This window comes from Thunnus thynnus, chromosome 8 (assembly GCF_963924715.1).
Source record: "Thunnus thynnus chromosome 8, fThuThy2.1, whole genome shotgun sequence".
Taxonomy (NCBI): domain Eukaryota; kingdom Metazoa; phylum Chordata; class Actinopteri; order Scombriformes; family Scombridae; genus Thunnus; species Thunnus thynnus.
The window spans coordinates 22,163,007-22,179,581 of record NC_089524.1 but is presented as its reverse complement, the minus strand read 5'-3'; the positions used below and the strand labels follow the sequence as shown (position 1 = coordinate 22,179,581).

The following is a 16,575-nucleotide window of genomic DNA, read 5'->3' as shown; positions in this document are numbered from 1 at the left end:
AGGGAAGGACGATACCGGGGTATGAAAGAACAGATGACAGTGGGTTAGAGACAAAGGAAAACAAATACCAAAGGAAAATTGAAACTACGTGTGAGCTCCTTTGTACTTTGAATGTGACAGTTAACTTGTGCGTACCTATATATATATATACACAAATATCCTATCAGTGTTTCTTTCAACTTTCCATCTCCTGTATGACTAAATAGGCCTCTTCTCTCCTCCATACTCCCCTCCTCTTTCTCTCTCTTCTTCACCTCTTTAATCCTCACTTACGCCCTCCTCTCATCTTCTCGCCTCTTCTGTTTCACCTCTCCTCCTCTTTTGTCTCATGTCCTCGTGTCTCCTCACTTCTCCTTCCACGTCTCCTTCCATTTCCTTTCTTTTTCCTTAACCTATATAATCCAAACTTCCTCTCCTGTCCTCTCTTCTCCCCTCCTCTCCATCCTCACCTCTCCTCTCCTCTCCATTGTTACGCTGTAATTGGAGCTGGATGCTCCAAGACAAGCAGCTCAGTGTGCGTCAGGCTGACAGGCAGGCCCGTTGGTTTCTATTAAGCCTTAATAAGTGAGCAGGAATTGGAGGAGGAGAGAAGGAGTTGAAGGAAGGAGATAGTGTGCAAGCTGCTGCCTCTACTGTCACCTCTCCGTAGGATGCAGGGAAACCTGTCTGCTGTCACACAAACACACACCTCCAAAACCTTTATCCATCCGCCCTTTCATTTTCATCATCTTTTTCAGCTTATTGCCACTGGCTTAATATTCCCTCTACGTGTTGTGGATTCAAGAAAGACACATATATGTGCAGAAAAAAGACGACACTGTTGACATAATTAACATATTCGAGTGTCCGTCTCAGAGAAAAAATACAGTTGAGCAAAATTTGCCTCATTCATTATCGTGAGAGGGATAGTCTCTCTCCGTTCCACAGCCAAAACGTCTGTACACACATACACACATGTCAAGACTTCTACCCCTGCATGAAGATGACAGCAGTATTATTGCACTGTGCAGAATTTAATCTAAAGTGCCACACAGCAAGCCCGGACCACAGTTGAGTTAATGTTGTAGAGAAATATCTACAACCTCCACAGCTGACTATAGCAAGAACAATTCCAGATGTGATGTGTGAGAGAGGAGATTTGCGTTTTTTTCCCCCGTTATGTTGCCGCGTTGCTCTGAATATTCTGTGGTTGCAGCACTTCATTTTTGTTTACAAAGTTATCAAGGCTGCGGTTTACTGAAAAAAAAAAAAAAAAAATCCAGCCCTGAATCAATTCATTACTCGACTTTTCAGACTCCTCCACGATGCGTGCGTGTGTGGACAAGAGAACATGGCTGTAACCTCCAAATGCCTTTCTTTGTGTCTCATTTGCAGCTCCGCCAGAAACCATCCCATTTATTGAGGAGAGGAGCGATAATGTAATTGAAAGTGGCAGTCACTCCAAACTGAATATTGGTCTGAAACGTGAAAATAAATACAGCAAGAATCAGAGCTAAGTTTAGGCTGCTGTAAAAAGATGCCAACAATGTATTTAGATCTGCCCAAGGAGAAAAGAGCAAATGCCAAAATCAGTATAAACATAGAAGAACATGGGTGCTTAAATGAATACACAAAGACAGTGGTTAGCGTGTGCCCGTGATAACATGAAGGAATGAAAATGAGGAAAGACGTGTCGTGAGATCCGAATTATGAGCTGACATCTGTGTTCAGAGCAATTTCTAGATATTGAGCAATCAAGTTTTTACATCCCGTTGGGCAAAACTAACCTCCTAAATAAACCTTAATACTCGGTTAAATAAACACTTTCAAATGCATAATTCAAGCCACATGGCTTTTTCAGGGGAGTATCAAACCAAAACTTTTCCCATCTTGATTAAAATATCAGATGGGAATTCATTCTTCTAAGATTAATATTCAGAAGCAGTGATGGGTTAATGGAGGAGAAAGATAAAATAAGTAAAAAGGAAATGAGGGAAGAGGAGGTCGTGGCATCAAGCAAACAGAGAAATGAAAAACAAATACGAATCATATTTCGCTTTAAAACCGAACGTAATCCCGCTGATAAAATGTGGTTACTCAGGAGGATTTGCCTGATGGTGAGCTGACCTGTCCGTGTCACATAATTAACAGGCTGTAACTAAGGCCTGTGTCCACGTGTATCACTGAGCTTATTGGATTGGTGATAAAGGACTAATTAGTCCTGAAAAGGACATTGATTGACCAACAAGATCAGTTGATTAACGCAGGGTTTCAGTCAATGGAAACAGCTAACTTGTTGAGTGTATGGACTGTCATTGATAGTGTTGAGAACCCATTGACCAAGCTATAAAGTTAAATTGTATTTGGGCCATAGATGAATAGTTCATTTATAATTCTGGACAATTGTTGCCTTGATTCTGTAGAGTGTGTGGCTCACTGCACTGAGGCTATACTGTACAACCTAGCAATGAACTGACTGTCTGAATAAAGAAAAGAAAAACACAGACAATCTTCCTCAACTCTTTTTATTAACTATGCATCATTTTTAGGGCCGTACTTTTTGCTTCTATGATTTGACAAAAAGAGACGTCTTTTCTTTAGGGATGGCAGTGACAGTCCATCACTTTGGTCCAGATGGAAATATCTCAATCTCATTAATAGATTATTATGAAATTTTGTACAGACATTCATGGTCCCCAGAGGAGGAACCCTACTGACTTTGGTGATCCCCTGGCTTCAGCACCACTATGAGGTTGACATTTGTGGTTTTGAGTGAAGTGTCTCGACAACAATTAGATGGATTTTTTTAATGAAATTTGGCAAATACATTCATATTCCCCCCCAGGATGAATTATAATGACTTTGGTGTTCCCTTTTCATCTGCTGCTATCATCAGGTTACAATGTAATTCATCAATTACTTTTGTTCATGACCAAATACCTATAAAACTAATAATATTCCCTTCAGGTTCAACTGTACTCAGTGATTAGCATGCTTTACCTGCTAAACATCAGCATGTTAGTATTGTCACTGAGAACATGCTAGCATGTTGAGGTTAAGTACAACCTCACAGAGCCACCAGTACGACTTTAGACTTCTTTTTTTTCATTGTTGTATTTGTATTTGTTTATATTCTTGTACTGTGTGTACTACTTTCTACAGTGCACAAGTTCAACTCCCAGCATCTCCTCACATAAGGAAAGAGCTGTGAAAAACAAAGCCTGTCATTTTTCTTTCATATCCCTGCCATTGTATTTTAAAAGAAGTGTTGTTGTAGAGCTTTTCAAAGGTGACTTTTGTGTATGCGTGTGTGGGCTTGACTCACACAAACCATTATCGAGCCCTATCCCGTTGGTGCAATCAGATATGCTCAAACCTCAATAAAATCACATGAAACTTGACAGATGGATCGCCCCGTGGGTAAGAGTAGACAATGTCTTTACTGTCTTTTTGGGTGAACTGCCCCTTTAATATGTACAAAAGCACCTCTGGCGCTGCACAGCAGTTCAGTAGTCTCTCACAGACTTAAGCTGCCATTCCCCAAGCTTAATGTCAATGTGTCGAGTAACACTTTATTTTACAAAGCCACAGGCCACATTAATTAACCACCGGGCTGTCTCATACTGGAGCATTTGCACCACAACCAGCAGCACCATTTGTCCCCATTAAAAATGAATTTGTCAGACAATAAAAGTATGTTTGTTTATGTTCACTGTATGTTCATTCCTTCTCCATTATTTGCCCTGTTCCTTCTCTGTGTTGTGGGTAAGTGAGTAAGTGGCTCCCAATGTCTATTAATGACTTCCATTTGTTTTCTGTGAGAAAGGATTTATTTCGCTGTCCTTATGGAGACAGTCCTCCCTCTGCCGCTATCGCTGTTGTAATTTAACAACTATTACTATGTTTGTCTAAGGCCCCAAATGTTCCAGTTTGCTTTAGGCAACCTCTTTCTCTCTCTCTCTCTCTCTCTCTCTCTCTCTCTCTCTCTCTCTCTCTGTCCCTCTCTCTCTCTCTCGCTCTCCCTCTCTCACTCCGTAACAACCTCCACTTTCCTTCCTCTGCTTTTCTCCAATCTGCTTCCCTTGGCACAATTTCATTGTATTCGTTGGTGTTGGTCCCAGGAGTTCACACAGAAAAAAACAACTTTTCTTCCGGCATTTTCCTAATTGATCCATGGCAGCCTGTTCTGTGGTCTTGCTTTATTCATATCTTCAATAATTCATAAACCGCTCTCTCAGAGGGAGCGCATCTCATGTTCTCACAAAAAATACTAAAATTCATGGTCTTGTCTGCAGATATGGTACCCTTTATCTATAAACATGGTGCTTTATGTTCATCCTTGCAAAGATTTGGACATACAGATGTAAAAAGGAAAAATATGAGCATATTGATTTGAGCAAAAAGGAGTACAAGTAGTTTTTTTTAATATATTCTCAGTAAGGAAAAAAAGTTCAGTCTTATATACTTTATTTCTACATGAACCAACATTTAATAGGATAATATAGGTGTTAAATATAAGATTAATTGATAGTCGTGTGTCATTTTAAATCAAAATACATGAATGAGAAGTATAACTGATTTTCATGTGATATGTCTGTATGAAAACTTAAAATTAGTACTCAACATTAATGCCAGACTTGGCATCTCTCCCCATAAAGCTAATGTTGTGAAACATGTTAGGGTTGAGAGCTATTCTCAATCAGGAAGACAGTTATTACAGCTATTAAAATCACCATCCACTTTACGTAATGAAGGCAATTAGCCAGAGCTACCTTGCCTGGAAAGCATGTGACCATTCCCACCCACAGAGGGGAAAGAGAAAATAGGCCATTTTGTCTCGCCATTTGTTAACTCCCACATGTTTAATACAGGAAATACTGATGCTTTTTAGATGGTTCTGCCAGTTGGCCTTTTTTTTTGTGTGTGATTATATCTCTTTTTTCCTGTGTCTTACTAGGAATGCTTCTCCAAGAGAGTTTCATTGAGGAGCCTGATGGACTGGTGTCTGTAAACCTGCTGGTGGTGTCTGCTGTTTCAGCCTTCGCAACAGGAGCCATCCTCTCTGGCCTGACCGTCTGCTGGATCATGAGTCACCGCCACCGCCATTCCCGTAGCACTGGAGCCAACGGTGCCCGCCGGAAAAGTGACAAAGAGCAGAGCATGCTGGGACAGGGCCGCAGCGGGTCAGTAATGAGCGTAACAAGAACCAGCGGTGGTGAGAGGCGCCGTTCGCAAGCAGACAACCCCTTTGTCACACCCAACGGCTGGCCGAAAGGAGAGATGGACCCAGGATTGCTGCCTACCCCAGAGCAGACCCCACTGCAGCAGAAACGGGCCATGCGTCTCCCAGACACCGACTGGGACCAGAGCCAGACCTTCCTCACTGCTGTGGGGACTCCCTGCCCCAACAACTCTGTCATTTACCTGAGCTCCAAGTTCCTGCACGGAGGTGGAGGGGGAGGAGGGATGGTCCGGATAGAGGACCCAGGAGAAGTTGTGCTGCCCCCGCACACGGAGCGCCAGCGCTACCTGATCTTAGCCACCCAGAGAGGGGAGCACGGTGGCAGCCGTCCCACCGGCACCCTGAGGAACTCAGCGGGAGAATACATCTACCCCGCCACACCACAGGACTCCCCCGACCGACGGAGGGTGGTCTCCGCTCCCACTCCCCACATGGACTATGGGGAGCCTCGCTGGAGTCACGAGGCGCTCAACTACAACAGCAACAATGGAGCGCCCTATCACTCCCAGCGCCAGGGCCTCATCAGGCCAGACATGCACGGGCCCCGAGGGCTGGGAGAACTGGCTGACTTCAGCCATCTTCTAGTGAAGAACATGGGAGAGCGCACCCCCAGTGGCCAGTGAGGTGAAGTACGTGAGCCCTGACTGCAAGCTCTCTCTGAAAACCCATTTCCTCCAACAGTAAACTGGAATAAATTAGCCCCTCAGACTCCGTGTCCCGGTCCAACCTTACCCTGTCTGTCCTCTCTCACTGTCATTCAATGTTCTGACGTCATTCAGCTGACTGAAGAGAGAGACAGAGAGAAAAGAAACAGAGAGAGTTAAAAAAGAGGAGAACACTCTCTCCACGACTCCGTTCCTCACCTCTTAATCTGAGGTGCACCCCTCTGCTCTGATAGTGGTATGACCCACAGAGCATGACTTTGACACCACAGGACAAACAGTAAGGTAAAGAGAGGGGTGCAAAAGGAAAGGGAATCTTCTCTAAAGGACAGAGTGGAGATTTAAAAAAAAAAAAAAATGACAATTTCGCTCACAGCACCAAATGTGAAAGGTCTCCCTCCACCATTTTGTTCACTGTTTTGACACCATGGATCTTCTTTGAGTGTGAAATTTTGTTTCTGCTTTTGTGTTTTTTTGTGCCACTGGCATCCAGCAGACAACAATGTGCTTTACTTTGGATTTCAGATGAGACAATATCAGACTAAAACTGTTGTAGCCGTGCCAGAGGGCAGCGACTCTCACTGAATCATGCAGTGTGTGTATGCGTTAGTATGTATGTGTGTACGCGTGTGTGTGAGTGGCCACAACAACCCCAACAAGTGTCCTGTCTTAACTGTGAAGTATAACTATATAATGAAGGTTCTCTAAGGAGGAAGTTGATGTTAACATTATTTTCCCTTTTTATAAACAATCACAGAGAGACAAACACAGTTTATCATGGGTTTCTTTGAAGCTCCAATCAGACGTTTGGATGGTTTATCAGAGGATAGTGAAGGGTGGAGACTCCCAGTGTGATTTTTTTGTGTGATTTCCAGTACCTCAGACGCAATGCTGGACAGAGCCAAGATGAAATGAAAGAGAGCAATAATAAGGAAGAAACGAGTAAGGGTGAAAATAAAGCCAATTTAATTTGATATTTTATACATCACTGTTTTCTCAGCAAAGTAAACTGAAGCTGAGAGATGTCAGAAAGAGCAAGGTGCTGGGAAAAGGAACAATATCTCCCCTCCATTCTTCCCTCCCTCGCTGCCTCTCAGTATGCCCGGGTCTGTCTGACCTGACCTGAAGCCTCCCCGGGCTCCGCAGTCCATTTGAAGGAGGGAATGTGAGCTGTGGCTGTCTGGCTGTCTGACTGGGCTGTGAGGCCCGGCCGCTTGGGAGCTCCATTCAGCCTCTTCTGCCCGACACTGAGCCTCTTTGTGCCCCAGAAGCAGGGGGAGACTGCGGCAACAAATAGCCGTTAAGAGTCAGGGACCTAGCCCAGCACCACAGCCTAGCAGAATATCAATGAGGAGGATAGCAACTCCATCCGTCATGTGAGATACAACCCAACAGGCACGGGCATCTTATGCTTCACCCACACTGGTGATTCACCGGTTTGCCAGGACAGGGAGGAGCTGAGGGCTGAGGGTGAGGCCAGGGTTTGGACACTGCTAACTGTCACAATGGTAATCCCTTGTGGGTTTATCCCTTTCTGTCTGTCTTTCAGTGTGTTTCCCAACAAAAGCGGGATAAAGAAAACAGATGGGCATGGGTATACTTGGGTGTGGAGTTACTCTTTCACTCCGTTGTCTGATCTTTTGATGTTTTCTGTTTTTTGTCTGCTCTCATCCGTTCTTGATTCAAATGTAGATCCAGAGATAGCTTTAGTTCATCTGGGTCATGGTGGTGTTTTGTGTGTGTGTGTGTGTGTGTCAGTCTGTCAGCTTGTGTGTGTGTTAAGTCTCTTTGGGTTTGTACCGATGATTGTGTTACTCATATTGAGTGCAAAAAACAGCTTTTATCATTGTTACTCCTCTTCTCACCCTCCTTTTGTTTTCTAACCACGTTTCATTCGCTATTGAGCCATTAATGCTGTGTAGCAACCCTTTGCTTGACATTCACAAATCCATGCTTACAGTGTTACTGCCCTGTGTGGAGGCAGTGCACGCTATACAATAGATTTAAACCATTATGCTGTATACAAAGTGCTGCTAAAAGTGGAGAAGCTAGGCACTGCTTAGCTGAGGGGAATCTAGGGTCAGGTGGTAAATACTAACAATACACACACAATACATCTCAATGTATAAAAATAACTGTACATGGCTGTCGTTTGAAACTTTTCAATACTGGTGCCGATACTTTTCCCTGTAAAACCCTTTTTTCCGTATAAAGGAATAGGTCACCATTTTGGGATTTACATTTATTCTCTGTCTTGATGAGTTTGAGAGTTACATGAGTAGATCGATACCACTCTTATGCTTATAGAGTAAATATGAAGCTACAGCCAGCAGGTAGTTAGCATAGTTTAGCATAAAGATTGAAAACAGCAACAACAAAAAAAACAGCAACAAAATCAACCCACCAACATCTCTAAAGCTCACTAATAAACACATTATGTTTCGATAACCAAACTGTAAACACATCAAGTTGCAGTTTAACGTGGGTTCATGTGTGGGACTGTTTTTTTTGCCGGACAGCAGAGCTGCCAAGTCTCACACTTTGACTGTGAGACTCATGCAATTGACACAGATCTCACGACCTCACACCACACATACCTTTTCTCACGCTAATTTTTCATCTTCGCTTCCTCCGAAGTTGAATTTGTGATTTTTAAGCGAAGGAACAGCTTTTTTTTTTTTTTCTTTCAAGTTCAGACAGGCTGAGGAGCAGAGTGTAACAAGGTTAAGGCAACACTTTTCACAGATTGTCCATGAACGCACCGATCGTCATCTGTTTGAACCCAAAGCATGCAACAACAAATCATTGCAATGCACGTTCTGGTGGAGCTGATAATGTGTTCAGTTCAGTGTGTCTTTAGTGTTTTTGTGTTCAGTTCAGCTTCTGACTGAACTTAGAACTCACCAGAAACTCTGGCCCCAGGACACGCATACATTTTTCATTCAAGTTCATGTCTAAAATTCAGTTTGCGTTCTGTCTGAACACCCACTTATTCTCCGCAAGGACTGCATTTCCCAAAATGTCAAACTATTCCTATAACATTTCTCCTAAGCACAAGCAGCTTACAAAAACTCACTGCGTGAATAAAATATTGTAAAATTGCCAAAGTTTTTATTCAAATCAAGAACTATATGAGAAATAAAAGTAAACAGGTCTATGAATCTGACCGGACAATCAGCTGTTTTCGATTCTCAGTGTTACAGACACATTTCAGTCGGTACCAGAAAGTATTGAGGTTCAATACGCAGTCCTAAATGATATACAGCCAGAGCTAGAGGTGCTGTCTGAAACAAGCCAATGAACGAGATTTATGAAAGCAAGGACAGAGGAGGAGGTCAGGCGGGCGAACATGATGTTACTGCATTACCGACTCTCCACATTAGTAGGCTACAGTGTATTCTTTACACATTCCACCCTGAAACAGGTCATTAGTATTGAGGATACGGAGCCCTGCACCAGCCAGGCCCCTCATCTCTGCCTCTCTTTATCTCTCCCTGTCTTCATCTCTGCCATGGCCTGAGTGCTGGGTGTCTGTGTGCGTGTGTGTGTGTGTGTGTGTGTGTGTGTGTGTGTGAATGAGGCCTCTCTGTCTCGGCGGGCGTACCCAGCCAGCCGTGTCCTCGCTCTGCATCTCCTCTGGTGTTTCACTAAACATGCTTGATTAGGCAAAGTACATTCCCGACCCTCTAATGGCCTGATGAGCCCCTGAGAAGATTACTACAGACACATCAGCCCTGAGAGGGAGGTGCACGTTCAACCAGCTCTTTACCCCTCCGCTAACCACCAGCCGCACACACACACACACACACAACACACACACAACACGCACACACACACGCACACACACACACACACATACACACACACACACACACACAACACACACACAAAGGCCTTTTAACTAAATTCGGGATGCAATTGAATTAAGATCAGAAACAGGGCTCAGGCTTGAAGTAGGCCGACACTGACTGGTTCTAGGAAACGTACTGTACATGATGTTATCTTACTGACTGCGTAATTTGATTACTTTAGTTCAACATTACAGGGCAGCTAAAGAATTCAGGTGTAACCTTGTGGAAGTCTGTTTATTAAAGCCATCATCCTCTCTCTTTCTTACATAAGCCTACTTCATGTCACTTCCCGTTCCTCCTCTTTCACCAGCTGTGCTTTATCATCTTCTTTAAGTCCTTTTATTGTTAAAGATAAACTATGCAGGATTTTCCTAAAAAAAAATGTATAGACTCATACAAAAGTAATCCCTCTCAATCATCACTTATGACCCACTAGAAGTGTGTGGTGGTGTATTTATCTACATAAACTCTGCCTGTATTTTCATATTATTTTGCTGTGTTCAGGACGTTTCTGGGCGTCTACCTTTGGGCAGTGAGTGTGTAGCCTCCATCCAATAACAGCGCGGAGGGTGTGAGGTCGGGACTTGTAGCGTAGCAACCAGGTTACATCGCTGTCTCCGTCTCTCTGCTCTGCTCTGCTGTTCTCTGTCTGTGTGTCATGGATGAATAAAGAGCTGCAGGTCTGTGTGTCTGCTTGACCGAGGGCTGAGCTACACACACGCAGAGCAGAGAGGCCACAGCGGACAGGATGAAGCTCTGCATTCACACAAAATCCAGCAATGCAGCACCTTCCTGCAGGGTTGTGTGGAGGTGTGGGTGTGTTTATTTGTGCTTTAGAATGTAACTGCTATGAAACAATCAGAAAATAACATTTTATTTCTCTAATTCACCGCTTTGTTCTTGCCAATACTTCACTCTCTAGCTCGCTCTACCACCACTGCTCTCTCTCTCTTAGCCAGTGAGGAGGGGCCAACTTTTAATGCTGTGTGTTCACAAACACCAATCAACAAATCCTGCATAGTATACCTTTAACAGATTCATCTCTCTCTCTCTCTGCATACACATATGAAATATTTCTACCTAAAGTTAGCCCGGGCTGCGCTTTCATCCTATTTGTTTGTCGCTATTAAAGGTTAGCTGGTTAATTTAATCAGCCAGAAACAGAAATCAAAGTAATTCACAGAGAAGCAATTGAAATCCCACTTTATTTCACATCAAAACCTTAATGTGTTACAATTTTTTTTTAGATGTTTTCAAAGCCTCTCATGCGGTGAATTGCTTTCCTAGCATTGTATTGTGCTGAGAGATGATTTTGTTTGTTTGTTTTTTGTTGTTAAATGTAACACATAGGTATTGCCTCCAGTCCTGCACACATTCTTCCTCTTTACCCTGCACATATAGAAACGCCCGTCCCTCATGACCCAGTCTTTCTGTCTGTGTCCCTATTTATCAGGTTGTGTCTGTGTGCTTGCTGAATAAACCATGCCTTTGTGTGTTGGGGTTGTTTGTGCCGTGTGGCCCAGCGATGCAATGCCCCCCTCCCTTAACCCCCCAGCCAATGACTGCCATCTTGCCCTACAGTGCTCCACTGTATGTGCTCTATGCCCTAGAAAGAGTCCACAAACGGAGGCTAACCTGAATCAATCCACCATGGATGGCACTGGGGAGGTAGCATGAAATGGTAACATGAAAACTGCAGACACTCCCTTCCAAGCCAACTTATGAGAGGAAAAAAAAAGCACAAAAACAAGGCGAAAACAAAATCAACATTTGCATTTTTGTAAAGTTATAGATGTATTTAGTCAGCACTGATCATTTTTGTCATGTTTGTTTTTTCTATCGTTTGTTCATGTGGTAGATATTTGGTTTGAAATTATATGGAATAGTATTGTATATGATTTCAATTTCAATTCTCTGGTGTGCCGGATTTGATGACGACAATGAAGACGAACCCAATGACTATCATGATTATTGTTATATTGACAGTGACAATGAAGCAGTACTGTGAGCAGCACTGAGGTGTTGTGTCCTGTTCGGATGCTGAATCCGAAAGGAAACAGAAGAGGAAGAGGAGGAGGAGGAGGAAGAGGATGAACGAATGAACTCATACAGACTGAGGTTCAAAAAGAGATTCTACTTTTCTCCTGCAGAGTGGAGTCACCTGCTACTGTGAAGGACCCCGCCATCCTGTGGCTCTCACCAGAGGCTGGCTGGCCCACCCCATCGGACAGGCTGTCATCAGATGACAACACATGTCCCTACTACGTGTACATAACCTTGATGCTTACATGTAATTTAAGTGCAGTAGCTGCATGACGACACAGCCTCTGTGTGTGTACAGAAGTAGCGACGTGTGAATTTGTACAGTACATGCAAGTGTGTGTGCTTGTGTCCGCGAAGAAATCTGTCTGTCGTCACACAAAAGCAACACGTGCATGCACCCTCCGACAACTGCACAGCACACACTTACACCACGCACGCACGCACACAAACACACATACACACACACACACACACACACACACATACACTCTCTCTCTCTCCAGCTGTTCACCATTCTCCACATTGTCCTGAGCTCTGCCTGTCACTCCGCATGGAGACTTTGCTCTATGTCAACTTTCTTATTCTAATAAACCACTCAGACATTGAGCTCTAAGTTGTGATCATTGACTACAGTGTGTTTGACTTTCTCTTTAGATTTCATTCATTTATAAACTGTATAATCTCCTAATAATAACATGTAAAACCTGGACCTCAATTATTAATGCAAAGGCAGTATGAGTCCTTTTCACAAAATGTTTTATTCTGATATGAATTATATCACTGAGCTGCATTATTATTATTACTTTGAAATTGTATTTTATGCATAGCAGACAAACAGACAAACAAACAGACAGACAAAACCACATCGGTGACTAATTATTCCTTATTGTTTCCATGAAAAACAAAACAAAAGAACACTCCGAACCAAGTCGAAAGAAATAAGAAAAGAGAGAAAAACCCAGAAAATTACAGTCAGGAGTATCATATTGAAACATCTCTACAGTCAACCCCACAACCTACAGTATTACTTAAAATAGTAACCTAACAACAACAACAACAAGATGTATAAAATTGCGAAAACAGCTATTGTTATCCTCATTATTATCCTTTAGGAAAAAAGAAAAGAAAAAACAATTCCATAACCATAAAAGGAGGAGGAACCATAACCACTATACCATGAGAACTTGTATCTCCATATTTGGTGATAAACATAGAATGCTCATTTATGGGTTGAGAAATAAACCCACTGCACAATTTAGAAAACGTATTTAGTCATAAAGTTTAAATCAAGTCTGCGTTTATTATTTAATGATAAGTTAACATTGTAAAGATACATATACATGCAACAAGCACTTAATTGTACAAACTAGTACATTCCAATACAACAGCTCTGCCATCAATTCTACATTTATGAAGCTTATACATTTTCAGTTTTTGTTGACATTGTCAGAAATGCTATAATTCTGCTTCATGTTTATTATTGAGGTCATAGTGATGTACTGGAGTGCATACAAATGTTTTGTCCACCCCATGAGCAGGCAAAATATTAGGAACAGTTTTTGTGGACATTGTCACCTTTCTGACAATGAGTTGGATTATAACTCAAAGCTGAACCGTGAGCAGATGTTGTAGTACCATCAGTGTTCATTAGAGGGTGCTATTGTTCCATAAAATAGACTGTGACTGTTGTAATAAATACCAAAAGCCTGGAGCAAGACTTCTGCATACTCCGTAAAACAACACAGTCTCTGACAATCATAAAGTAAGCGAATCAGTGAGAGGAGTTGTCAGTTCATATTGCCCGTTGTAAGAAGACATTTACATCAACATACTTTTTCTTGACCCCCCCACCCTCCCCTTTCTCCTCTCCTCTACCTCCCCCCCACCACCTCCTCCACATCCAGCTCTTCATCTCTCTGGGGAGCCTATCAGGCCATTTCACATCTGTCGAGTGGTGGAGGACTGTGAGGACCTGTCAGGGGCTCTCATTCGCTGATGTTTTATGGGACCTGAAGCCCTCCAGTGCTGCAGTACTCGAGAGATAGGAATGGAGGAGGATGGAGGGGGAGGAGGAGGAGGAGGAGGGGGTGTACCACACTGTGTACAGTTCCTCAGGAGCATTTGTGGCATCCTTGCTCACTCTCCCCTGCAGATTTAAGGTGACTGTATGTGCCAGCTTTTGGAAAATTTACAGCTTGTTTACACCCGGTCCATGTCCCATCTGGTCTGTGAAAAAGTATGAAATCCCTCCTCTCTCCATCCCTCCTATCTATCTATCTATCTATCTATCTATCTATCTATCTATCTATCTATCTATCTATCTATCTCCGTCTTCCCCCCTGTCCTTCTCTCCCGCTGGCCCACACACACACACACACACACACACACACACACACACACACACACTCATTATGATGAATCTGATTAATGAAGAGGCTGAAACAGTGCCAGTGGGTACTCTCCTTGATTTGACTCTGTACTCCACAGCTGAGCTCCACATAATGCCAGCTCTCATCCACCTCACCATCTCAATATTTAGACTCCAAATACCTACATTTGCTCAAAAAACTAAGTAAACTCTTGTCATACTTGTTGGTATTCAAAAACAGACTATTTTTTAACACCTAACTGCGTCAAAGGCCAGTTTTTAACCTGACCACACAAATATTGTACTGACATCAGGGTGTTATGTAGTAACATTAACAGAGTAACAGCATCATGAAAAGAGCACCGGAAATGTTATTATGTTAATTTGTTTACTGTGGTTGATGTGAGAAACCTTATAATATAAACATCTCAGCAATAGATTATGAGCTTATTTGACCAGTGTCTATTCTAGTACTGTTTTTATCTATCTATCTAGCTATCACTCACTCACACAGCCAATGGAGATAATTGTTTTTCTTACATTGCTTTCATATGTTGACTCAACATCTTCGTTGAGTCTCAGCAGAGAGGTGTTGACTCTACTGAGCCGACACCTGTAACATATGCAGTGTGCAGAGGAGTATGTTGCTGTATTAGGAGACTAATTTGTCCACAAACACTGTGAGAAAAAAATATTGCAGATGCTTTGCAATAACAATCTTGAACAGCAGAGGGCAGAGTAAGCTGCTGGGAAAAAAAACAACTGATGAGCTGAAACCACTCAAATCTATAAGAGTAAATTTGATTATTACTTTTCTGTCCTTTTGACTCCTCCTGCTTATTTTTACAGCATTGACCAGATCAAATCAAACCAATTTAAAGCACATTTCAAGGTTTTTCAAGAGTATGTCATGAAATGTTTTAAATATTTCAACTATGCTGGGAAGTGACAAGAGAACAGCACAGCAACAAGAGGGAGATAATGAAATAAGTACCGATAAAATGAGAGGGAAAATTCAGTGAATGTTTGATGTGTTGATAACCTCGGCTATGAAATCTAATTTTCCATTTGGTGTGGGACCAGAGAGCCCCCAGGTGGACATGTAGAGACAAGCATGAAGCAGAAGGTAAAGAGTATAGGAGCCATTAGTGCTATAGATTTAAAGGGAGTGACTGTTTCTACGTGTCCTGGAAGACTGTCAATAATGTTGAGTTTTGTGGATGGAAGCTTTTGTACCAGAGTTTGAGATTTGCAGATAAACATCAGTACAGGTTATGTGATTAGTCATTCTTATTTAGGTTCCTGTGGGGAAACTCCCAGCTGGCCCGTCCACACGGAGGTCACAGTGAGGACAGCTGCCAAACAGCTGGAACAGAACTGAATATTGGGAGATTGAGCCTAATTCTTCCAGCTGATTGGCAGTCACTCAATGTCATACTCCTTTTTTTAATGCATATTTGGAGGTGATCTGGTAATTTGGGAGTTTTTCAAAAGGTCCAGTAGCTTAACTTTGTTCTATCTTCTTGTGTTATCAGTGCCAACTCTGCATTCTTGTCTGTTTCCCGCACAACAACCAACACAATCGCATTAGAGGTTCAGTTAAGTTCAATTCTCTGCAGTAAAATAAGCTTTGTAGTTATCCTCAGCTGACCACAAGTTTAATTCACTTGCTATCTATGAACACAGAAACCCATTGCCAACTTAAGACTGGAATCTTTGCGGTGCAGCTGTCAAGATTGCAAGCCTGCAATGCCCTTTACGTCTTCGTTTTAATCCAAACATGTCTCTCTTCTCTTACTTGGAACGATTTCTATCTGGAGTTTGATAGCTGTGCATCATGAACAATAACCTCAGCAGTGTTACATGATATGCGCATCTTTGAGTTGCAGCAAGAGGCCTAATTACAGTCAGCAACGTGTGTGACTGTGTAGGTGTAATTGGAAAATCATCAGGGTGCGAAAGTAAATGTGTAGGCCTGATTGGCTAGTCAGCTGGGTGCACAGCTGCACCCTATGCAAACAGTGTAGGCAGGACATAACAAACATCTTCATCAACACAAACACCACTGAGGTCTCGGTGATGATGTTTCAGAGGTGTTTTTGTCTCTGCAGGACTCCACACCACTGCAAATACATGCATGAAAAAAGATGCCGCAGGTACACATACAGTATGTGAGCTGTGAGTAAACCTTCTAGTGCATTATGTTGAGTAATTCTGTGGATATCATTCACCTTCTGGGCTCAGGTTCATCACACCTCCAAAAACTTTGAGCAAAAAAAATAAGGGAATTAAGACTGAAATGTGTTAGGACACATATATAGAGAGAGATTTGGTAAAAGCTGGAGCTCTGTGAAGTGGAGGTGAAAATAATGGAATGAAACTACAACTACTAAGAGAAAGAGGATCAAAAGAAGAAAAATCAAACACACT

General features: G+C 42.5%; 1 protein-coding gene across 1 annotated transcript in view; it reads left to right on the top strand.

Annotated features, from left to right (window-relative positions):
- sema6bb (sema domain, transmembrane domain (TM), and cytoplasmic domain, (semaphorin) 6Bb) overlaps positions 1-12,383 on the top strand; it is a 131,037-nt gene extending 118,654 nt beyond the window's left edge. The window contains exon 17 of the mRNA XM_067597202.1: positions 4,937-12,383. Coding sequence (XP_067453303.1) covers positions 4,937-5,844 — 908 coding nt within the window. The 3' untranslated portion in view covers positions 5,845-12,383. The remainder of the gene's footprint in view (positions 1-4,936) is intronic.
- The last annotated feature ends 4,192 nt before the right edge of the window (positions 12,384-16,575 follow it).